The 23289-nt window shown below is 53.2% G+C and overlaps 2 protein-coding genes across 4 annotated transcripts in view; one reads left to right on the top strand and one right to left on the bottom strand.

Annotated features, from left to right (window-relative positions):
- POMT2 (protein O-mannosyltransferase 2) overlaps positions 1–11191 on the bottom strand; it is a 33135-nt gene extending 21944 nt beyond the window's left edge. Inside the window, exons 1-4 of the mRNA XM_040975248.1 lie at positions 10872–11191; positions 3568–3652; positions 3049–3153; positions 589–697 (exon numbers count right to left, since the gene is read on the bottom strand). Of these exons, the coding sequence (XP_040831182.1) occupies positions 589–697; positions 3049–3153; positions 3568–3652; positions 10872–11107 (535 nt within the window). The 5' untranslated portion in view covers positions 11108–11191. The remainder of the gene's footprint in view (positions 1–588; positions 698–3048; positions 3154–3567; positions 3653–10871) is intronic.
- Positions 11192–11339: 148 nt separating this feature from the next.
- On the top strand, positions 11340–19764 carry GSTZ1 (glutathione S-transferase zeta 1). Of its 3 annotated transcripts, none has more exons than XM_040975246.1 (9): positions 11340–11491; positions 13426–13477; positions 15092–15159; positions 15584–15664; positions 15937–16062; positions 17380–17458; positions 17920–17972; positions 18623–18672; positions 19203–19720. In XM_040975246.1, the coding sequence occupies exons 1-9, from the start codon at positions 11477–11479 to the stop codon at positions 19327–19329; spliced, it is 651 nt and encodes a 216-aa protein (XP_040831180.1). In that variant the 5' UTR covers positions 11340–11476; the 3' UTR covers positions 19330–19720. The 3 variants fall into 3 exon arrangements, with proteins under 3 accessions (XP_040831180.1, XP_040831181.1, XP_040831179.1); XM_040975245.1 differs by lacking the exon at positions 11340–11491 and adding an exon at positions 13155–13197; XM_040975247.1 differs by lacking the exon at positions 15937–16062 and having other exon boundaries at positions 19203–19764.
- The last annotated feature ends 3525 nt before the right edge of the window (positions 19765–23289 follow it).

The raw sequence follows: 23289 nt of genomic DNA, 5'->3' as shown, positions 1-23289 counted from the left end.
GGATGCGTTAGCAGGCAGCTAGATCAGAAACGGAGCAGCTGGGACCTGAAACAGCCGCACATGGGATTCAGGAGTTGCAGACAGCTCCTTAACTGGCTGCGCCACATCGGCCTCTGAACAGGATGGGCTTCTATGACACACTCATTTGTCTGTAAGTGGATTATTCATGAAAACATGGGAGTTCCCATTTGCTTTTCTCTGCCACCCAGACACTCCTAGGCATTTGTCTTTGACATTTGTTTCGAGATGCAAACTAATCAAAACAATAAAAGAAGCAAAGCGAATACTAGAACTTCCTTCACACACGCATTGCACATGAACACAAACAAATCTGTATTATTATCCATTGCAAATTCTAATGTGGGTAACTCAGAAATGATCTAGTCATAGGCACTACCCATGCCTACTGCTCCTTCCAATAACATAAAAGTTTGGTAAATAAAAACATTTATATATGTTACTACTGAATGATTTTGTTAATACATTTTACCCTGTCCTGAAACTAATGAAGAACTGGTCCAGAGGCAGGATTCTTGGATAGACGGATTTTTAACTACAGCCACATGTGCAACCTACAGAACAACTTACCAAAGGTGAGGAGGGCAGCGGTGAGCAGCGCTGCCGGTAGCGACTGGGTCAGGTCCAGCACAGTGAGGTAGGCGAAAGGAATCAGCCAAGAACCGAGGAAGGCACAGAACTGCGGGAGGCACAGGAGCCTATCAACAGCCTGAGCCAGGCACCAGGGCCCCAACTCGCCTGGTGCAAGCCAAGTCTAAGACAAAGGGCTCTCCCAGGGCAGGGCATCTGGTGGGGTCTGGGTCACCTGGCCTGGGTCCTTGGGCCTGCCTGTTTGGTAGATGTCAAGTCCATGAGCCCTAGGGGTCAGGGACACAGGTAGGGCCCAGGTCACCTGCCCGGGTCCTTGGACACGCCTGAGAGAACTGGGCTTCCTCAATGGAAAAGATGGAGCAGTGGACAGCAGGCCACATGGAAGACATGGCAGCCCATTGGGACCGACAGAGGACATCTGGTACTATAGCAGAGGAAGGAGAACAGAACAAATTGGACAACTACCCCCAGTCAAATGAGGACAGCAAAAATCTGGTGAATGGAGACTTGAGGTCAACTGTGTCAGCCAATGGACATTGGAATGGTTTCCTCATCCCTGGATCAGCGATATCAACAACTATCAAAACCACCTGGGCAGAACCCTCAGAGTATGTGCCCCATCGGGACTATGGGTGGGTTGATATCAGGAGGCCATTCCCCATCCCTGGGTACTGGGACAGTTGGGAGGCTGGGTAAGGCTTCTCCCCTTGTCTCCCACTTCCCCTAGAAACAGGAAGAAGAAATAGAAAATTGGGAAACAATTACACCCACTTTTCCCTAACCCTCAATCCTTCCCTCTCTGATCATCTATGTAAACATCATCTAAAATCAAAATTTTAAAAATTTCAAAAGTATATGTAAACAAATCTTCAATAAAATATAAATTTGTTTTCTTAACAAAAGCAAAAAAAAAAAAAAAAAAGATGGAGGGCTCTGAGGAAGTCACACTTCTGGTGACTAAAAATCACCCAGAATAATTATAAGCAAGAGGGGGTGCTGCAGTGCAGAGTGAAACCAAGTGGTACACAATGGTGTGAGGTGTGAGCACCCTGGCTGAGCAGTAACTAGCTTGTCCACTGATGTAAGGTCAGCAGAGGCCAGCCAGGAAGGCTGCCCTGGCACCGCTGGCTGTGACTTTGAGAAAATCATCTCTGTACCCTCCTCTGTGTTAACGGAAAAACAAAAGCTCCCACCTCACAGGTGCACCCTGAAGTCAGAATGAGCGGAACTTTTATTAACACACAGAAATCATTAGCTTCTATTCCAAAACTGCGAATGCCAGGCAGCAAAGATCTCTCGGAAAATATCCTGGTATTTCAGAGAATTCTGATGCTGTTTCCCCCATTTCTTGTCACACCAGGAACGACTCTTTAATCCACAGCGTGTTATTCTGATTCGGCAAAAAGATTACTCCACAATGCAGGACCTAGAGGGCTTTTCGGCTTTTTGTCTTTTAAAATCACCATCCTCTTCCATTCCGCATTCTACCCTCCACATAGTGAGCAAATACATCCAACGGAATGGGAAATTCCCACATTTGCCTTGCACTTTCTTGTAAACAGGAAGCAATATAATCTAGTGTGAAAAACAAGCGAGGCTCTTATATTCTGGCCTTCACAATTTCCATTGTAAGTCTGTAGTGAGTCAGACTTATATCCAAGCCAGTGTGCCATGCTGTGTTTAAGAGGATGACACTAAGGCAGGTGGGAGTTCCAAAGGGTGCTTAGAACTGAATCCAACACTGCTTACTTAAAATGTCAAGATCTGGTTATTCGAATTGTCCAATATATGCCCAAATTAGCACACAGCCATTTATTTAAAATGTTTTGAGAGCCCCATCTCAAGGAATGCAAAATGCATGTAGCTGCAGAGGCTGGCTTCTTCCGCTATAGGTTCCCAGGGTTAGCAGCTCGTCCTGGTCTTTGTGCTGGGGTTTGGGTCAGAGAACCACTAGAGTGAGCATATGGCATCCCTTCTAACAGGCTGCAACACTCCACCTGTGTGCCTGACACCTTCCCTGGGACAGCAGCAGGAACCTCATGATAGGTTACAGGATGACACAGCCTTCAGGAGCGGTTTTCAGATGTCACAAGAACACAGCAGCTATGGCTGCCCAGGCATCAATGATATGAGAAGCCCACCTGCCCCACCCCAGGCTGCCCTCCCCCTGAGATCTGATGCCATAGTCGGGAGGGCTAACAAGGAATAGAATGTGTTTGCTTCGATCCCTCAAATCTCCGCCTTATTTGTGGCCTCACTTTCCCTTCTACCCTAGCTAGGTTCTCAATATCTGCATCACAGGGCAGGGTCCACTCCCCTTCCTCCCATCCCAAAGTCCTTTCAGCCGCACTTGCCACCACCCTAGGCCTTGGAACTGTCATGTTCGGCCTGACTGTGGTCCTCGGGTTCGGTGTGTCTGGACCAAGCCGGGAAGCTTACTCCTCTCATTCCCATGTAGCTGTGGTGCTCATACTTGTCGCCAGGTTTCTGGAACAGAAAGGTGCCATCATATCCACTCAGGTAGCCAGCGAGACCAATCAGCATCTGAGGAGAGAAGGAAAACATGCACAAGGCTGCGAGCCCTTCGGGGTACAGGTCCTCCACACCCTGAGCCCTGCTGCAGCTGCACCCAGGGACTTCGGTGGAAGCAGCTGCCGAGGCGACAGTTCCTCCTGCGGCAGCTGCAGAGGAAGGCTCCTACATCTAGGAAGCTCATGCTTGAAACAAACCCCTTGTGTGTTACGGCCAAGTTCTCGGGAACAGTCACAGATGAAACCCTGAGGAAGAAGAAGAAGCTTGCAAACTGAGGGCAGGGTCGGTGAGGGGCTCTGTTGTTCAGCCTTCTCTCATCCATTACGAAACAAGAACTCCTGGGGAATGGCAGACAGAGGCTGATCCTGGGAGGACTGGGGCCACCCTGACCCACACGGGACAGCTGCTGCCCAGCACCCTGCTCACCTTTCCCAGGGGCGGGTGCACGTCAAAGAAAAAGGTGCGGTTGATGTAGTAGCTTCCCATTTTTCCAAAATGAGTCTCATCCCAACTAGAGGAGAACAAAGAGAAACAAGGGTTTTCAAATTATCATAAAGCCCAAATCGCCTTCAGAAAGCATGGCTTCAATTACAGTTGCAACAGAAAGCTGCGAGTTTCAAGCAATTAATGAAATTTGGATTAAATAAAAGCCTTTGCCACAGTCAGGGAGCCACGCACACAGCTGATTATGAATCTTCACTCAGATGAGAGAAGTTACGAACACATGCCAACCAGTTACCACCATTTTTTCAAATATTTTATTTTTGTTGGAAAGGCACATTTACAGAGAGAAGGAAACACAGAAAGATTTTCCGTCCGCTGGTTCACTCCCCAAGTGGCCACAGTGGCCAGCGCTACACTGATTTGAAGCCAGGAAATGGGAGCTTCCTCCAGGTCTCCCACGCGGGTGCAGGGTCTTAAGACTTTGGGCCAGCCTCCACTGCTTTCCCAGGCCACACGCAGGGAGCTGGATGGGAAGTGGAGCTGCCGGGACACAAACCAGCACCCATATGGGACCCTGGCATGTGCAAGGTGAGGATTTCAGCCAAATATAAACTTACTCTGTGTCTTGATTATTTATTTTAAAATTTATTTAATTTATTTGAAAGTCAGAGTTACAAAGAGGAAGAGACAGTACATTTTGGGAGCACTGGTCAGCAAGATGCTTCAGTTTTGCTCACTTGTACATAACTGCTGGTACAAGCTGACAGACCTTATTTAATGTTCTAACAGCTATACGACAACCGAAGGTTCTCATACTTCCAAAGTGAAAAAGCCATCTAAAACCTATCCTGAACCAGCATTCCAAATGGGCTGGTTCACTTCCCAGCTGCTTCACTTCTGATCCAACTCCTTGCTAAAGGCCTGGAAAAAGAATGGGCCCACTGCCTGGGCCCCTGCCACCCACATGGGAAACCAGCTGAAGCTCCTGGCTCCTGGCTTCAGCCTGGTCCAGCCCTGGCTGTTGCAGCCATCTGGGAAGTGAACCAGCAGATGGAAGATCTCTCTATCTCTCCCTCTCTATATAACTCTGTTTCAAAGTTTATTAAATAAGCAAAAGTGTTTTTTTTTTAACTATCTTCATCACGCATTTTGCAGGTAAACAAGTGCTTCTGAGACACCAGCTGTCAGACACAATGCAGTCCTTCCTCCTGTCCTCCCTCCCTCCTTCTCTCCCTATCCTCTGTTTTCTTCACTCTTGGGCAGAGGCGTCCGCTTCAGCACCTGCTGAACAGACTGCTGGCCGTGCAGTGAGGACACCGGCACAGGGACATCAACGAGAGAAGGGACCTGCAGGGAGTCTGACAAGACAGGTTTGCAGCAAGAGCAGGCCCCAGTGCTGCCTCCACCACTCACACCTGGATCTCACCTCTCCACTACCCTGGGAAGACCACGGCGTACCTGTCACGCCCCCTCACACAGCCCTGGGAAAGAATTCCGCAGGCTGTAAAGGACCACACCTTCTGGGCACGATTTAGACCGTGCCCACATCTGCCTAGGTTCGGAATCTATTTGGAAACCTACTGACAAAGGGGCATGAGATTCTTACTTCAGAAATTTCCTAAGTAAAAGCATCAGTAACATTTACATTCTTTTCTTGGTTTGTTCATTTTTATTGGAAAGACAGATACACAGAGAAAGAGAGGCAGAGAGAAAGATCCTCTGTCTGCTGGTTCACTCCCCAAGTGACTGCAAGGGCTGAAATGGAGCCAATCCAAAGCCAGGAGCTTCTTCTGGGTCCCCCACACAGAGGCGGGGTCCCAAGGGTTTGGGCCATGCTTGACTGCTTTCCCAGTCCACAGCAGTGAGCCGGATGGGAAGTGGAGCAGCCAGGACACACGTGGTGCCCACATGGGATGCTGGCAATTGCAAGGCAAGGATTTAACCACTAGGCTATCGCACCAGATCCAACATTCACATTGTCCCTTGGCTTCTACGCCTGCTCATGTTGAGACAGACAATGCTCTGGAGCTGCCCCGGGCTCCCACCCTTACCCAGGCCATTTCTCAGGGTTCTGCTTGCAGCAGGCAGCGCCGAGGACGCAGTCGGTGCCTCCTCTGGGGCGGAGAGCAGCCTTGCTTACTGCCTGCTGCACAGCAGCAGACTTCCCCAGTGCAGGCTCCCTCAGCTCTACTGTGCGTCACGGCCTCACGGGGGACTCTGGGCGAGTGGGGGTGCATAGGGGACCCGAAGCCCACAAGCTGACACGCATGCTGTCTGCTATGAGGAATGAAGCCCTTCGTCATTGTCTAAGACTGCGTCTTCTGCTGGCACCCATAGAGCAGTGATGGGCTAACTGATTAGCTTGCAAGCAGGTGAAAATAAAACTCCAGACCCTGACAGTTTGGGGACAAGCTTCTTGCACAAAACAGACAAGGGCCCCTGGAGGCCACACCAGGGGGCTATGAAATGACCTGCCCTGGGATCAGTCATAGCTGCTCTTGCCAAGAGGTGGGCAATGGGTGTAGGACCCCCAGCCCCTGCCCACCCATTTAGCAGGCTGCCCTGACACAGGCCGTCCAAAGCAGCCTGGGTTAGGTCCTCTCTCCTGGCTAGAAGGCAGTGTAGACATGGCTGCTGGGTCAGATCATCTGAGCTGTAACAAACGGTGCAGCAGTGAGAATAAGGACTCTGCTAGTCGCTTCAGGAATGGAGTAAAAGGCAAATACAGACAAGGGCCCTCGTGTGGGCTGCAAGCCCAGGTCCAAAGTAAACGCACCTTGCTTACTGGCTAGAACCAGTCCTTCTGCATGGCACAATCACACCTCAACCTCAACTGGTTTAAGAAGGAAGGTGATTAAAGCTGAGGCCAGGGAGGTCCATGTCCACAGGGACGCTGAAGGCCACACACAGCCATCCGGGTGTGCTGGGGCACTCCAGGGAGGGGAGGGACTCACACTCAAAGCTGCACTGGACCGAGGGGCTCCCATCTGCTTTTTTTTTTTCAGCCCCCTGGGTGGGGAGAGGGTATGCCAGGCACAGGACTCAGCAAAGGCCCTGGGAGCTGCAGGGAGAGCCACCGGCAGCATGCCCAGGCCCTGGAAGGTTGCAATCCCTGAGCTCAGCGACTCACCAGCCACTAGGGCAACAAGTGGGAGGGAGCAAGGGACACCACAGTCAGCGGGGGTGACGAGGGGTAACAAGCTTCTGCCTGCTGCATCCAGCTCTCTTCACATCTGCACACTCCCCAAGGGGGCAAGGTCGCACACGCACTCTCCCCAACGGGGCAAGGGCCCAATCTCTGGGTGGCTGTCACTACAGCACCCAGTGCAGGCCTGTTCATTACATCAAGTTCTCCAGAGAGCAGGGGAGCTAGGGTGACCGTCCAGTAGGTGCTCTGGGCCACGTCAACGTGCTGTTGTTGTGGCTGCTGCTGCTCAAAGGAGAGCCGAAGCTGACCTCCCAGTGTCCGAGGGGATTATCCCACTCCAGATGCTGCCTGTAGAGGCAATCGAGCCCCCTAGTGTTCCAGGATTATATTAATCCCTGGAAGGAGGAGGGAACTCACAGTTTTAAAGATTTAACAGTTCGGAGATGACCTGATAGAGGAGCTTGGGGGAACTCCTCTACCAGGACACGGTCTCTGCAGTTGAGTACAAGAACCGAGGCTGGAAGCAGCCCAGACCAGGCCAGGTTACAGTACCCGCCGATGTACATATGTGTGGGTCAGGACTAGGGGCTGTCCAGGCTGGGCTAGGCTGCAGCACCCACCAGCATGAGCTGGAACTAGGGGGAGTTCAGCACCTGCCAGCAAATGCTGAGGGGAGGCAGGCCATGCCAGACTGGACCCACTAGTTCACACAAGATCCCAGATGGGGTGGGGATGAGCATAGCAGGGGGGCTGCAGGGACACTCATGTTGGACCACTGTTCCTGCTGTAAGTGTGAGAGCTGGGATGTGGGGCATACCAGGCTGGATAGGGCTACAATACTTGTTGGCCTGCATGTGAGCTGGGTTAGAGGGAGAGCCAGGCTGCGCTAAGCAACATGCACGTGCCAGAGTACAGGCTGGTCGAGTTCTGCAGCAGCATCAGCTGGCAAATGCCAGGACTGCAGGCAGGTCTTATCAGGCTAGACCACAATACCACCTGAAAAGTGTAAGTTTCGGGGCTGGGAGTGGGCCTAGTAGGGAAAATGGGCACACCTCTGATGAACTGCAGCTCTCACTGGTAAGCATGAGAGCCAGGGCTGGGGGCGGGCCTGGCTAGACAGGCAGTAACACACACCGGCACGGACATAAGCTGGACAGTGGTGTCAGTTGGGTTGAGCTAGGCTGCAGTACCCTTTGATGTATATGAGAGCAGAACGGGATGCAAAACAGACCGGATTAGTCTGCTGCTGCACACACTGGAACCAGCACTGGGGGCAGGTCTGGTGTGGGTTAATGGGGAAAGCCCCAACTGCACTGCAGCTCCTACTGCCGTGCACGAGGGCCTAGGGTGTGGTGGGCAGGGTTGGGCTGGGCCACAGCATCCTTTGTATAGTGTATGAGATAGGGCTGAGACAGAACTGACTAGGCGGCTGCAACAACCAGTATGTGTGAAGGCTGATGTGGGTGGACTGAGCTGGACCCCACATTGCCTGGCACACATAGGAGTCAGGGCTGGGGTAACCTCTTGCGAAGTTTCCTTGGAGACCCTTTGAACTGGACTGCTGGAATCAAAACTCCCACCACAGGGAAAATCACAGGATCTATGGTTTGATCATGGAGTGCATGAGTCAGAACCGGGCCTCATGGGTCGCTGAAGCCTGTACAGTGGACAGCATGCCTGATGAACATGGAGAACATGACAGATCACTGAGGCCTGCAGAAGACATCTAATATCAAGGAGGGCAGAGCAAAATGGACAGCACGCCTATCCACTATCTAGTGCCATTTGCCAGGATAATGTCGCCATCTAGTGGAAGCATATAAAAGTACATAGTGAACTCTTAAAATGGAGTGCCTGCTGCAACAACCCCTCCGGATCCTCACTCCTGATGCATCCACAGTGGAGAGGATCAGTTTGAAATCTACGGCAAAGAAGGGAAGGGCTCAACAAGCTTTGCTGGGCCTGTGGAAATGTGATGAAGAGCACAGCTGACCTGGCCTTTTGGGAGACAGTGTCCTCCACCTCAGTAACAGTGACACAGCCAGTGCCCGGCATGGCTTCTCATTCACACACGTTCCTCTAGGAGCTCAGACATGATTCCCTGGCAGGTGAGAAGCCAACGGTGGTCCCAGGGCAGCAACAGTCATCCAGCCCTGGTACTATACCTGGACAGCCAATGGCAATGAGCGCTGATCAGGTATGCCACCCCTTACAGAAGCCTAGAGAATTCTCCAAACAAACCATGACCTCCTGCCAATGGGATGGTCTGGAACACCCAGGTCAGCATCCACAGTCAGGGCTGTCCTCCGGGACTGCTGACTGAAATCCAGACTGGCACCACAGCCACTGAGATCAACAACACACGAGGCCTGGAGACACAGGTGGCACCCCAGACCGACACAGCATAAAGTACCACGTGCATGCGACTCCTGTCAGAGCCAGGGGCCTGTCCTGCAGTGGAGGCAGGTGCATGGCAGGACCGACTCCACATGCTAGCACAGCACCCCTCCTCTGGCTGTCACGGGCATCTCCCTGGAGCAGGTACTCCCTTGGGTTTCAGCGCTGGTGATGCCGTCAGCCCAAGCATCTGACCTGGACTGAGCACTGTGGTCCGAAACCATACTCCTTTTCAGCTGTCCAAGTCTGACAGTAGCGCACCTTCTTGTCACAAAGGCCAAACGTCATGGGCCACTAGTCAAGGTATTTGATGGCCACTCCGCGCTCCCTACCACCTAGACATTGGATTACCAGACAGCCCCCTAGGAAACCAACCCCAGCAGCACGTCTGACCCCGCCCCCTCTTTCCTTAGGAGGCAGGGCCAACCCCCAGCTCCCTGCTTGGGGCCTGGGAAGGCTGGAGACAATGGCCCAAAGCCTTGGGACACTGCATCTGCATGAGAGTCCATGAAAAAGCTCCTGGCTCCTACCTTCAGATCAGCTCCGACTGTTGTGATCTCTTGGGGAGTGAACCAGTGGATGAAAGATCTCTCTGTCTCTCCTCCTCTCTGTAAATCTGCCTTTCCAATAAAAATAAACCAACCTGCTGAGATTCATCCTGCTTCTTGTAATGGAAAATCTTTGCTGTACTGTGTGATTGTGCAGACGCTAATCCCCTGCTCTGTAACACCAGCACCCAGATGAGCACCAGTTTGCGGCCTGGCTGATCCACTCTCACCCAGCCCCCTGCTCAGGTCCTTGGACCTCTGCACCCATGTGGGAGATCCGGAAGAAGCTCCTGCTTCAGATCGGCTCAGCTCCAGCCGTGTGGCCATTCGGGGAGTGAACCAGTGGATGAGAGACCTTCTTCCTCTCTCCTTTCTCTCTAAAATTTGCCTTTCTCTCTAAAAATATTTTTTAAATATTTTTTGCTAACCTAGGCATCTCCTCTTTTCTGCCAGCCATCACGAGACTGTAACCGACTTATTTATAAATTCTCAAGTAGGGTAACCTGCATGGTTTCTCTCTGGACAAGGAGGTACATCTCTGGCGTTGGGCTACGCTAACTTCCACCCCAGTGATACTGTGGGCCAAATCCATCCTTTCTAAGCAGCATCAAGCTTCCAGCTGGTTACCAAATTCCTTCGGAGGCTTAGCTAATGAAATGCGATCATGCCACCGCCCAGCGACTGCAGTGTACCAGACAGAACCTCCTGCAATGCAGCGTCTTCTCATAGGGTGAGCCCCGGATCTGCCTCCTGACATCTAGTCCCCAGCCCAGAACAGCCTGTCCTGCAGCAGGTAGGTCTCCCTCTACTCCCTGAAAATCCTACAGATTAGGAATGCCGGCTATCCCAAGGAGTCCCCCACACATACACACACCGTTCACCCCGCATTCTCTTGCCACAAGAGTTCAAAACACGTGTCAACAGCTACAATCCTGGAAGCAGGTGACACACTCCAGGAGCGTTGCTTCCTTAAATCCAAAGAATCCTGCTGCCCACTCCCGTCCCCTCCAACAGCAAAACCATTCGCCCAGAACCCAGAATTCAATTTCCAAAACTCTCCTCCACTCGCCCACCCGCCGCGGCCCCGCCCCTCCGCCCGGGAATCCCGCCCCCTCCTGCCCCTGGCCAATCAGAGAGCGGTGCCCCGCCCCTGCGGTTTCCATGGCGACGGCCGAGCCCATCCAGTCCCTCACCAGATGTGCCGCGGCTCCTCCAGTCGGTGGAAGCGGGTGGCGAAGGACAGCAGCGTCACCAGGGCCAACAGGGCCCAGTGGCCGGCCCCCTGGAAGCGCCCCGAGCCCCGAGCGGGCCGTTTGGGGCTTCGCGTCGCGGCCTCTGCCCCCACCGCCCGAGCGGCCTGAGCTGCACTGCGGGCCCTCCGGGAACGCGGCTCGGGCCCTGCCAGGCCTCCGCCCGCGGCCGGCGGCATCCTCCCCCTCCTCAGGGCCGCCCTCCCGCCCGGCGGCCCGCTCGCCGGTGCTCGTCAGCCAGCCCGCCCAAGATCGCCCAGGAGCAGCTCCGGGTGCTCTGGGCAATGTAGTTCCCTCCGCCAGCAGGCGGCCTGTGGCGCAGAGCATGTCGGGGCCAGCAGCGTTCACGGAACTACAATTCCCAGCGGCCCGGGCGCGGGGGGCGTGGCCAGGCGGCGGGCTGGGCCCGGAGCGCAGGCCGCGACCACGGGAGACCGGCCGTCGCTTCGTCCCGACGGGATCCGCGGCTCTGACGCCTCCTCCCTGTCCGGGGCCTCGGTCATCGGTCAAGTTTCCCGGTGTGGAAGAGGGATTTCCCGAGGTGTGAGATGCAAGCGGGGAAGGTCTGTGCCGCGCACCCCGGGGAGAGGGTCGATAATGTGCCACACAGATTTACCCTCATAGGGGCGAGGTCAAAGGTGACCCGCTGTGCCCCGCCCACCGCTCCGGCAACAACACCCAGCTTGCCGTGCGCGGAGCCTGCGCTGCGCCTGCGCACAGCTGGCTGCAACCGGCGCTCCCCGCAGTGGACCCGGATCCCGCGTGGCCGATCCAACGTGCTGGGCTGCATGGATCGAGACCATGGTCTCGGTCGCTTTTGGGGATTAACAGCAGTCCAAAAAGATGAAAAAGAAAATTCTGGAACGAGTTCATATTTTTCAAACTTGTGCACCTTTGTGAGAAGTACGACAAATGCCTGCAGGTGGCAGGTGGCACCTGCTCCGTCAAGCCAGGGACATGAGTCATCCCTATTCCAGTGTGTGCACGCAGTCCAGGCCACCTTTCCCTGTTAGTCACGAGGCGATCATCTCGGGTTTCCCGTACGCTGGTGCTGTCACCATGCTTGTTAAGTAACTCCTAACCCCACGGGCAGCAATGGTGGCCATACAGTCTCGGCATACTGTTTGAATTACTTCATTACTGGTCAGTACTCATCTCCTACTGTGCCTCGTGTAACAGTTAAACCTTAGGTACATGTGTGCAGGAAGAAATCGACACGGTTTGGTGCTTTCTGTGGCTTCAGGCATCCATCAGGCGTCTTAAAGATATTCCCCCATTGAGCAAGGAGGGGTTACTGAGCCTCCATGATTATCCCTGGTAAGAGAAAGAACAGAAATTGCCCAAGAGATTTCAGTTTTCTGACTTAGCGGGCAAGTGGAAGCTAATGGCCTTAAGCATAACACCAGGCACTCACAGTACACAGGTCAAAGGCATGCTGCTGGGTCGAGAGGTGAGACACCTGTTCAGAGACACCCATTGCCTCTCAGAGGCTGTCCCTCATCAGCTGCGCCTGTGTCTTGGTGTCAGGGGCCCCTCCCGCACAGCCATGAAAGGAGGGATGTGTCTCCCAACGAGGAGGAGTAACAGTGGCTGCCTGTCACCTGCCCACTGGACCAGCCTCACTCTGCCCCATGCAAAAAGAAGGAGGTGCCTTCAGGACACACTGGGGAGGGACTGGTTCGCCCATGGCTGAACAAAGCCATCTGATGCAGAGCCTGGTTATCTGAGTTTCACAGGTGGGCATATTGTGTGCAGGATAGGATGTGATACCACGAAACACAGCATCCAAGAAGCCTGCCTGCCAGGCAGCCCGCCGTGGTATAGATGTGGTTTCCTTGCAGGATCGCATGGCTGGGTGCCGTGGCCACTGCTGCAGCCTGGTTCTGGGGCAGGAGGGGTGAGAATGGAGTTCTGCCATATGCATGTCTCTTTCATACCATTTACTGTGCAGGCTCAGATAGGATCCCTTGGGTCCCACACAGCTGGTTCCTCTCCTAGATCCAAACCCACTCCATCCCACAAACTACTGCCTCAACTCAGGCCACCAAGCCTGTCTCCACCAGAAGTGTAAAAAACAGCCTGCAGGTTGGAATGAGGTGTCCTTTCTCACCTGGGTCAAAGTGCACCTGCTGCCTCTCCAGCCCAGCGTTCCCATTGGCTCCCGGTGCAGGGTCCCTCCCCGCCGGCCCTGCAGCCCATGAGAGGGGACAGACAGGTCAAGGCTCAGGATCAGGATCACAGTGGTGGCACCATGACCGAGTCCAGCAAGGTATGAGAGGCACTTGCAGGCCAGCAGCCATGGGTCCTCAGGAAATCGTGGTAGCACCGTTTGGAGCTGAGGGACTTTGCGTGATGGTCAGGGTTTCTGACCCAGACAGCAGCTTAGGGAAGGCGGCATGTTGGCTTGTCTCATCCTGCCTGGCAGCTGGCACCTCCCCTGCAGCTGGGGTTCCACCAAGCCTGGGTTAACACGTGCCTTTGTCCTCTCTCTCCTCAGCCCATTCTCTATTCTTACTTCCGAAGCTCCTGCTCATGGAGAGTTCGAATTGGTAAGTACTGCATGTCTGCCATGCCAAGGCATGGGTGGGATGGAGAAGTTCCAGGTGCAAAGCGGGCCTAGAACATAGCCTGGAGGCCAGAGTGGGGATGTGTTCTGCCACATACAACTTCACACCTGGTACCCTGGAAGAGCCCTGAACAATGTAACTCCACCAGCAAGTCCAGTAAGCAGAGGGGCTGGGGTGGGAGGAGACAGGTGGTTTTCCCCCTGGGATTGCCTCTTTGCCCCGCACTGCTCTCCAAAGCCACTTGGCAACTGCACTCGCAGCAGGCTCACAAAATCCACAGGTCCCTGGAAACTGGCAGGGGGACAGCTGGCCTCGCACAGTCTTTATTTGATCTGGCAAGTTAAGTAGAACTGGATCAGTATGCACTGTGGAGGCTTTGGGGCCACAGAAAGGAGTGCTTCCTGGGTTAGTTGGGGTTTCATCTTCCTCTTGCTCAGCCTTACCGGGTCCTTGGCAAGGTCACATTCACAGCAGCTCATACTGAGGCAGAGCTGCCTGCTTTGCTGTGTGTGACTCCATTTCCACCTCTGCAGCACAGACAGGGAGTGTCGGCCCCAGTGTACAGATGAGGAAGCTGTGGCACCAGGAGGTTAGCTCATTTTCAAGTAAGAGCTAAGAATGCTGAGGCCCAGTGGCCCTGGAAGAAAACACCCCCAGGCGGACGGGATGATCCTGTTGGAACCCAGACTCCCTGTGCCCGGAGCTGGTCCTAAAGGAACGCCTTTCTCCAAGACCCCACCACGCCCATCCCGCAAGTGCTTGGGACTTCCTGGAATCAATGAGCAAGAACAGACATCGCTGGGCCTTTGCCAGCATCCAGAACAGGTGGAGCGCTGGCCACCGATCCTGCCCATCGTGTCCACTCCCTGAGCACTGGCCAAGGAGGAGCCCAGTGGAACCCAGGCCCTCCTCGCCCTGCCACACCTCTCCTCTTTGCCCTTGCCCGAGGCCAGCCATCAGCATAGTTTACTACCCATGCATGTGGGCATACACACCTGCACACAGTCGTCCCCATGTGGGTCAAACTGAGCAATTTTACCCTGGCTCTACCAGAGGATATGCAGGAAGTGTGGTCACTGGATTCCCAGTTGGTGCCCTGACAGCTGCCTAGAAACACCACCCACGAGAACAGGGAAAGGGTCTTCAAGATCCCTCTCTGTGCAGAAAGTGGCCTGTGTGTGGTCCGTGCCTTCCCATGGCCCCTTAGATGCCCGGTCATGGGAACAACTGCATGTCGCCAGCAGACATGCCCTTGCTCACTGTGGCCATGGGTGGGGAGAGAGGGTGTGGCAGAGGTGAGCAGAACACACCTCTGCTGTCCTCCAGGAACCCAGTGTGCTCCAGCATGCACCCTTGAAGTCCCCCTGGCAGAGGGTGAGGGCCTCAAGTTTAAGATCTGAGGCAGAACCTCATGCACCAGAGTGGGGGATTGGGAGGGGGGAGGTGACAAAGGAAAACTGGAAAAGAGATGGTGCCAAGCTGGGACCCAGCAGGGACCTGCCCCTCTGCAGCCTCATGATGTCTCCCCAAACTGCCCTTCCCTTGGGGTGTAGCTGAAAACTGCCCCCAACTCTGGCTATCTCTGGTCTCTCCCAGCTCTGGTCATGAAAGGCATTGACTATGAGACAGTGCCCATCAACCTCATAAAGGATGGAGGGCAACAGGTAAGGAGGTGCCCCCAGACTGCAGTGTGAGAATTGGAAGCTGGTGGGGAGGCTGAGAGGGAGGCTCCAGGCAGGTGTGAACCTGCTAGTTCTCCTCAGCGCCAGGCTCAGCCACCACTCGGGCTCTGTAGTACCTGACCTCAGGAGAGTGGGTGGCCAGGGGAGGAGTCACCTTGGTGGCCATCCTATGGGATGCAGGGGGATATGCAGAGCTAAGCTAGTGGGATGAAGCCGGTAGCAGCAGGTAGCAGCAGTTGCTGGGACTCAGAACCCTGCATGCCTTAACCCCAACCCCACCCCAGGCATTGCCCTAGGGCACAGGGGTTGTGAATGGGCAGCATGTCCAGGATGTTCCTGCCTGCACGTTTCTGCTTAAGCTGGCTCAGGCCCTACCCACTGCCTTACTGGGGACCTGTCTCTGCAGTTCTCGGAGGAATTCCAGGTGCTGAATCCCATGATGCAGGTGCCAGCCCTGAAGATTGATGGATTTACCCTTGGCCAGTCCGTGAGTACAGACAGGGCCTATGGGAGTGCCTGCCACCTCATCCTTCCCCTATGTGTGGCCAGATCACACAGCACACAGGAGGAGGAGAAGGAACCCACTGGACCCTCTGGGGAGCTGAGTTCTGCAGGGCAAGGTGTAAAACAGCTTTCAGGGCAGAGGGAGAAAGGAGATAGTGATGGGTGGTGGTGGAGGAGGAAGAGTTTGCTGGCCGTGTCCCTCTGCTGCAAGAACCTCCAGCCCACTGATCCTGCCTTCTGTGCCTCTCTGGACAGCTGGCCATCATCGAGTACCTGGAGGAGACCCGGCCCAACCCGCGACTCTTGCCTCAGGACCCGAAGAAGAGGGCCACCGTGCGCATGATCTCTGACCTCATTGCGGGTGGCATCCAGCCCCTGCAGGTACAGGACCTCACCCTGGCACATCTCTTCCCTTCCCTCCTTGCACACTGTCTGTGGGGAGCCCACAGGGAGAGGCCCAGAGTAGGGGTGGCAGGAAGACTGAGGGATCCTTGGAATGAGGGTGGGGTTTCAGCCTAACCCTGTGGCAGGAGGGGGCAGGGATCCCAGAAATCTTCTACTGCAGCAGGCTCCCGGCTTTGTTCCAAGAAGCCTGAGGCTTCCAGGGATGCATCTAATGGGGTGGGGGCAGGGCCAGGATGGCCAGGGAGAGGCTGGGCTAGGCACAGGGCCTGGTACAGCCTTCCCTCTCTGTGCTGTCTGTCACACACCACATCTCACCACACTCCATTTTGTATTTTGCATGTGGTGCAGATTGAAGGTCCCTGGCAAACCTGCACTGAGCACCATATTTCCCATAGATGATCAACAGTATCGTTTTATTAATATACATCATCATTTTTTTTTAGATCTAAAATTTTTGCACACTTAGGAAGAGTATAGACATAACTTTTATACTGAGTACTTCAAAGGTGCATGGAAAGAGGAATTAAAAGTTTATTTTGGCAGAAAGCTACCAAACCCATGCCTGGCTTTCTCAGAATATGCATTATCCATGGACTTTTTTGAAGTACCTGAGTACATACTGGGAAACCAAAATACTTGCTGGGACTCTACTGTATCGCAATGGTATGCAGCCAGACCTGCAGCATCTCAGAGTTAGGCCTGTGTTGGGATTCACGCAGGGTGCGACTGCTCATTCCCGGCTTGGTGATGATGAAGCAGCCCCGGAAGGGTGGGATAATGTGGCTGCGTCATTGGGCCCAGTGGCAGAGCAGGGACCTACCCCTGTATTCCTGAGCCCCCACCTGCCATGTCAGCTTGCTTCCTGAAGACCAGCCCAAGTAACGGGTGAGGAAACAAGTCCAGGAGTAAATGACTCTGGGAGTACAATGATGGGATTCAGAGCAGAAATCTCTGGAGCCAGCCCTGTGCAACCCTCCCCTTTATGTAACATGCTCCTTCTCCTACACAGGGTTGTGGCAGGGAGGAATGGCAAGAGAGATGGCCGCCGGTCCAGGACCACGGCCACAGCAACAGCACTCTGTGTCCTCTCGCACATACCTGCCAGAGTCCCCTGGCTTTGTTCAGCCTGAGAAGGTGGCTGGGATAGGAAGAAGGGACTTGGAACTTAGGTGTCTGGGAGAAGAATAAGTGGACACCCCGGGATCAATGGGGACTTATGAGGGAACCTTGCTGGCTGATGGCAAGGCCATCCAGGTTCCCAGAGTAGTCACATATTTCCCTTGGGCCACACAGAACCTGTCTGTCCTGAAGCAAGTGGGAGAGCAGAACCAGCTGCCCTGGGCCCAGAAGGCCATCAGCTCTGGCTTTACTGGTAAGTCACCACTCTTGCAGGCTGTCGACGTGACCTGGAGATGGTGCCTCCCACACAGGGCCCAGACCCCTGGACCAGCCTCATGTGCTGACAGTGGCATGGCTAAGGGCAAGGCCATGGGGAGACAGTGGGTTTGGGTGGAAGAGGCGGGCAGCTGAGCCTGGTCTCTATCTCTGGCATTTCTGGAGACCCGACCTCGCCCTTTGGAGTTGGTTGCCCCAATTTCTGCTTCACTATTCATTCCTAGCAAGGAAACCTAGGGAGCAAAGTGCCATCCACATGAGAGCTGTGGCCTTGTCCACTATGGAGGGCAGGTAGCAGCTGGCCTGGAGGATTCTGGAGAAGCCAGTAACTGTCCCCCCAGATGTGCTTGCCAGCACCCACATGCCAGCCTGTCAGCCAGAGAGGTCGAGGTCCCCTTCCTGTTTCCCACTGTGAGCTTATTCATGTGGCTTCCACAGCTCTGGAGCAGATCCTGCAGAGCACCGCTGGCAAATACTGTGTGGGAGACGAGGTAAGCCTGTCCCTGCCAGGCCTTGGCAAGCAGCCCCCTCCTCAAGGCTGCCCTAGGGCCATCACCCCCTTCCACAGATGCCACCATCCGCACCCCCAGGGCAGGCGGGGCTTAGAGACACCTGCGGAGGAGGGGTAGGACATAGAGTAGGCAGAGGCTCCTGGCAGTCTGCACATTGCTGTTAAGTGCCTCACAGAGGGAGTGCACTTCTGATCCCTGCAGGTGATCAAGCTGCACGGCCACAGCTCAGCAGTGAGGAGGTGGTCCTGGCAGCAGCTGAGAGATAATACTAGATAATAGCTGCGTTCTTCCTAGGTCTCAGAGTCTAGGGTTTAGGTGCCCTTGACTACCCTGTGGGGTTCCCATGCTTACCTTAGGACTTCTTTTCACTGCTGGGAGCCCTCACCAAGTACCTGGTAATGGCCATGGCTGCTTTTAGCAAGCAAGGTTTCATCCATCATTGGCAGACAAAGCTGGCCGCCCACAGAGTTGGTTGTCAGGGCAACTGGATCATAGCTCTGGAGGAGGAGGGGGGTGGGTGAAGAGCTGAATTAGATGGGCATGTCAGGCTGGCACCTCAGGACAATAGCAGTGGACATGCCCAGCCCTACTTGGACTCACCCTGACAGACCCGTCCAACTCTCTTTCAGGTCTCCATGGCTGATCTGTGCTTAGTGCCTCAGGTGGCAAATGCTGAAAGGTGAGAGTCCCGCCCTTCTGGCTCCGCTACTGAGGTAGCTAATCATACAGACCCCCACCCCAACCAGCCAAGAAGCCCGCAATGCCAAGTCACACTGGTCATCTTGGCCTAGAAGAGATGGAACAGCAGAAATCGATGCGGTGTCCATACCATGCTTACTGCCCCTGCGTGAACCTATCCACATGCTCCCTACTTCGGGGGTGGGGAGTCACCTGAAGGACCTGCTTGCTGTCCCCAGGCCTGGCAGTGAGCTGTTCCTCTGTCAGCCCTCCGGGGGGGTGCCAGTGGAAAGCCTCAGGCTAGGCAGAGGGATGCGAACATGTAGGCCACGGTGCCTGTTCCAAGAAGCTTATTACACAGCATAGAACCTTCAGAAGGTTCTCCATTGAAGCAGTAGGTGACAGATGACAATGATACTTCCCAAAACCTGCCCATCCCCAGAGAGCTCCCTATGACAAATGTTCTCCCCCTGGCAGGGCCACCTTCCCCTTCCAGCCCTCACTGCTCAGGCAGTTGTTTCTCTGCCGCAGGTACAAGGTGGATCTCAGCCCATACCCTATCATCAACCGCATCAATAAGACTCTGCTGACCTTGGAGGCCTTCCAAGTGACACACCCCTCCCGGCAGCCAGATACACCTGCTGAGCTGAGGGCATAGGTCCCAAGCACTATCCAACTAGTACAGGGGCAGGGAGAAGGGCACGGGAATGGAGGCTGGTGGCCTGGAAAGATCTGGTAAGGAATGAAGCCCTGACCAAGAAGACTAGGACTCAGCCCTTGACCTTGACCTGTGATGCTGGATCTACCTTCCTGTGTCTCAGCCCCTGCCAGCTGTCAAATGCAGGCAGCGTGGAGTGATCGTGGGAGGAGGGTGGGTGAAGGGTTCTGTCATGGCGCAGTGACAAAGCCAACATGAGAATATGGATTAAAATGCCTGGCGAATTTGTCTTGCAAAAATTCAGAGAACTCAAGTTCTTCTTGTCATCCCCTCCACCGTGCCTCATATCAAAGAACACCCACACTGACTGTGGCCGTGGACCTGAAGCCCAGGGAGCCAGCACTTAGAACACCTGTGTCCCATATGGCTGTGCCTTGCTTCAGTTCCCGGCTGCAGTTCCTGACGCCAGCTTCCTGTGCATGCGCATCCTGGAAGACTGCTGATGGCTCAAGTGACTGAGTCCCTGCCACCTACATAGGTGACTTGGATTGAGTTCCAGGTTCTTAGCTCCAGGCCTGGCCCAGCTCCACTGTTAGAGACATTTAGGGAGTGATCCAGTGTGTGTGCATCTCCCTACTTCCTAAATACACACTGTTGTTAGGCCTCCCACTCCTTCACTTCTGACTAAGCTGGGTTCCAGACATGAATACTAGCATCCATGTCTGGACTGCTGGAGGAAGCCATGCACTCAGTTACCCATCCCATGGCCGACCTGGTCGCTCAACTCCAGGGAAGGAAGAGCAATAAGCCCAAAAGCTGGGAGTCAGGACTCATGCTGGACTCCTCTGGAGCTGTTACTTCCACTTATTCCTGAACTGTTCCCACTCTGAACACACAACCTTGGGGGTGAGTTGCTTGTCTACTGGTCTGTTCCAGAATGCCTTCTAGAAGTGATCTATTTCACTTCAGGGAGGTCTCTTCCTAGATAGCATCAAACAGGAAGCACCTGGGGTCCCTCCAGCCCTCCTTGAGTGGCAAAAGACTCACCTAGAGCAGAAGAGGCAATGGGGCCTCCCTGACCAAACAGAACTGCCTTCAATTTGTCAACCCCCGAGCAACACACTTTACATATCCTCCAGGAGTTCAAGCCTTCTGGCTCAACAGAAGTTTTCAAATACATAGCAATGTGAAAGCCACTCGGGGGATGCTAATCCGACTGCTTAAGATAAAATTTGAACATTTCAGGTGCATAGTGAAAAGTTTATTTATGACAGAATTCAAAACTTGAAGAGACAACAAAGAATGCACAAAAGTGTCACAAAATTGTTACATGATATAAAATCACAAGAACCAGAACCCAGGACCATTTGGATACCACAGAACATATTCAATGCCACAGGGTGATAAAAATAGGATATTTTAAAAGGAAAACCACTCAGCAAGACGTAGGAATTAAGTAACAACTTGGTACAGAGCTCTGAACTTAGAAACCATAGCTGTTGATAGCCTTCTCATAATCGGGTCCAAGTAAAACAAGCTGATCATAATGAGTGATTAGTTGGAATATTTTTGCAATTTTGAGAGCAAAATATAGAAAAAAAAAAAAGACCATGACACAATTTCTACCCCAGATCCCTTTGATAAAATCAGCATCCATGTGGGATGCAGACAATAGTAAGAACAGCCTGTGGCTGCTGATTGCTGAAGTATTTCTAAGACCACGTGTGGTCACCTTGTCTGGAAACAGATCCTCGATGGTCCCAAGTCATTGAAGAGACCTTCAAGCTCCCCCCTCTGTTCCCATGCTTCTTGCCCAAAGCCTGGCTTTCTTACTCATCACATGGATTCCAAAGCAGCTTAGTTATGGGGATTTCAGAGCATTTCCCGTCACTATTAAAGGAAAGTAGAAACACCAAGATTCCTTCCTTCAATCTTCACTTGCTCCTGAATCCAACCAAGTGGAAATAATTCAGCTGGATTTAATTCACCTCTGAGGCAATCAGAGAGGTTCAGGTGACACACAATAATAATACAAAATTTCTTAGTGAAATGCACTGCTGAAGACATGAGAGAAGGAATGCTATTTTCTAGATGATTCCCATCCTGAACCCAAGAACCAATGACAAGAAACACCACAGGGTAGTCATGTCAATCTTGAGCGACACAGTTCAGGAGGAGGTCTCTTAAACTGACTGCAAATCAGAGAGACTTCAGTAATGTTCAAAAAGCCATGACATTTCAACCTAAATGTCAGAATTGTGATCCCATGTGAGAACTTGAGAAAACACACTTTATATCCTGAAACTCATTTCGCATATGCGATTTTATTCCCCGTCCCCAAGTACGCCAAAGTTACTTACTTAAAATGAGAGTCTGCTGAGGACTTTAATAAAGAAGGCTGCATCTCTGGATTCCTAGGGTACAGTGACCAGGACTACAAGTCATTTCCAAACCAGCATCTGGCCTCTGGACTCAGTTCGTGAGGAACGACTACTCGTAAAGCAGTCATCACGGGGTTTCAGCAGGTGTGTTTTCTCAGCTTAGGCATAAGAGATCCAAACAGAAAGGGCTCTGTGTGGCCTTCCTGGTTCACGCCAGGGACAGCAAGATACCTCAGAGGAAGCGGACATTTCTGATCTAGATACACAAAGCTTTGCCAAATTTCTCTAACCCTTTGGCCACAACTGCTGCCTTCACCTCTCAACCTAAATACCTGGGACGGTACAGAGGGATGCCCACAGTTGTTTGATGGGTGTGGCAGCCCACACACCACACCCCCACGAGCCAAGGCAGCCTTCATCGGAGTGTATCTTCCCCTTCTCAGAACAAGAAGGGCCAACAGGAGCAAAGGGGGCTTGGGGCACTGGAGGGCAGACACCCAGCTAGCGACAGGCTTGGGACACTGATTCCCTCCATTTATCTTCAAGGAATCATGCGTCACGACTCCCAGAGCAGACACACTAGGATGACTTGGTCTCTAGCTACCCCTCCTTCCCACAACCACCACATGAAATTACCTTCCTTCCATCGTCGGACAAGCACTTGCTAACTTATCAACCTTAGACATTGCCCCTTTGCTAGCAGATTCAGCTTTCTGGATGTTCTACCCTTCTAGCTACATGGAAAGAAAACCAATTCAAGAAGCCACTGGGGACCTTTCAGCTCCAGGAAAAATGCTGATTAGTCACTCTTCACATAAGAAAACTGGTTTGTATGGCCACTACACACACATTATAGGGCGGTCAGCCTCTGGATGAGCCACCAATTCACCGGCAGTTTTAGGCTCTTCTGTGATGCTGAACCCATTTCATCTCCTTCTTGGTCAAAGCCAAAGCCAGTCATGATGGCACCACTCTTTCTCATCTCACTGCCTTCCTCAAGGCACCACGCCCTGAAGTCTCCAAAAGCAGACAGCCCTCATGGTGAGACCACATTCAGCAGAGAGACCTACTTGAAACATTTCTAAAGGCAAACCTGCCGGGGGAAGGGAAGACAGCCATGCAGGTTTGGGGTTTCTCCAGGAACCACAGTGAGAACCAGGAAACCTTCTGACTCAAGAACAACCCCAGCCAGCAAAATGCAAACCCAAGTACTCAACAAAGCCAGGACAAATGAGCAAAATTCTGTGATTTGCAATAGCTTTGCTCTCCTCTCCCCAATTCTATTCTGCCTTCATGCTTTGCCAATAATTTTTAAAGATGTATTTATTAGTTTATATTTCAAAGGCAGATTCACAGAGAAAAGGAGAGAGTGATCTTTCTTCTGCTAGTTTACTCCCCAAATGACCACAACAGCTGGAGCTGGGCTGGTCTAAAGACAGGAGCCTGAGCTTCTTCCAGTCTCCCACTTGGATGCAAGGACCCAAGGATTTGAGCCATCCTCTCCAGCCCTCCCAGGTCACAAGCAGGGAGCTGGATTGGAAGTGGAGCAACCAGGACTAGTAGGTTGAGCACCACAGAC

The sequence above is a fragment of the Ochotona curzoniae genome, unplaced genomic scaffold (genome assembly GCF_017591425.1).
Source record: "Ochotona curzoniae isolate NIBS_2020 unplaced genomic scaffold, NIBS_Ocur_1.0 contig_2688, whole genome shotgun sequence".
Taxonomy (NCBI): Eukaryota; Metazoa; Chordata; class Mammalia; order Lagomorpha; family Ochotonidae; genus Ochotona; species Ochotona curzoniae.
Note: the sequence above shows the minus strand (reverse complement) of the source record. Positions and strands in the feature narration are given on the sequence as shown.

Excerpts from the sequence above, each read along its gene's own strand:
- GSTZ1 (XM_040975245.1), top strand. Across the intron at positions 15,665-15,936 it reads GATTTACCCTTGGCCAGTCC|CTGGCCATCATCGAGTACCT; the intron begins GTGAGTACAGAC and ends CTCTCTGGACAG. Across the intron at positions 16,063-17,379 it reads GTGGCATCCAGCCCCTGCAG|AACCTGTCTGTCCTGAAGCA; the intron begins GTACAGGACCTC and ends TGGGCCACACAG.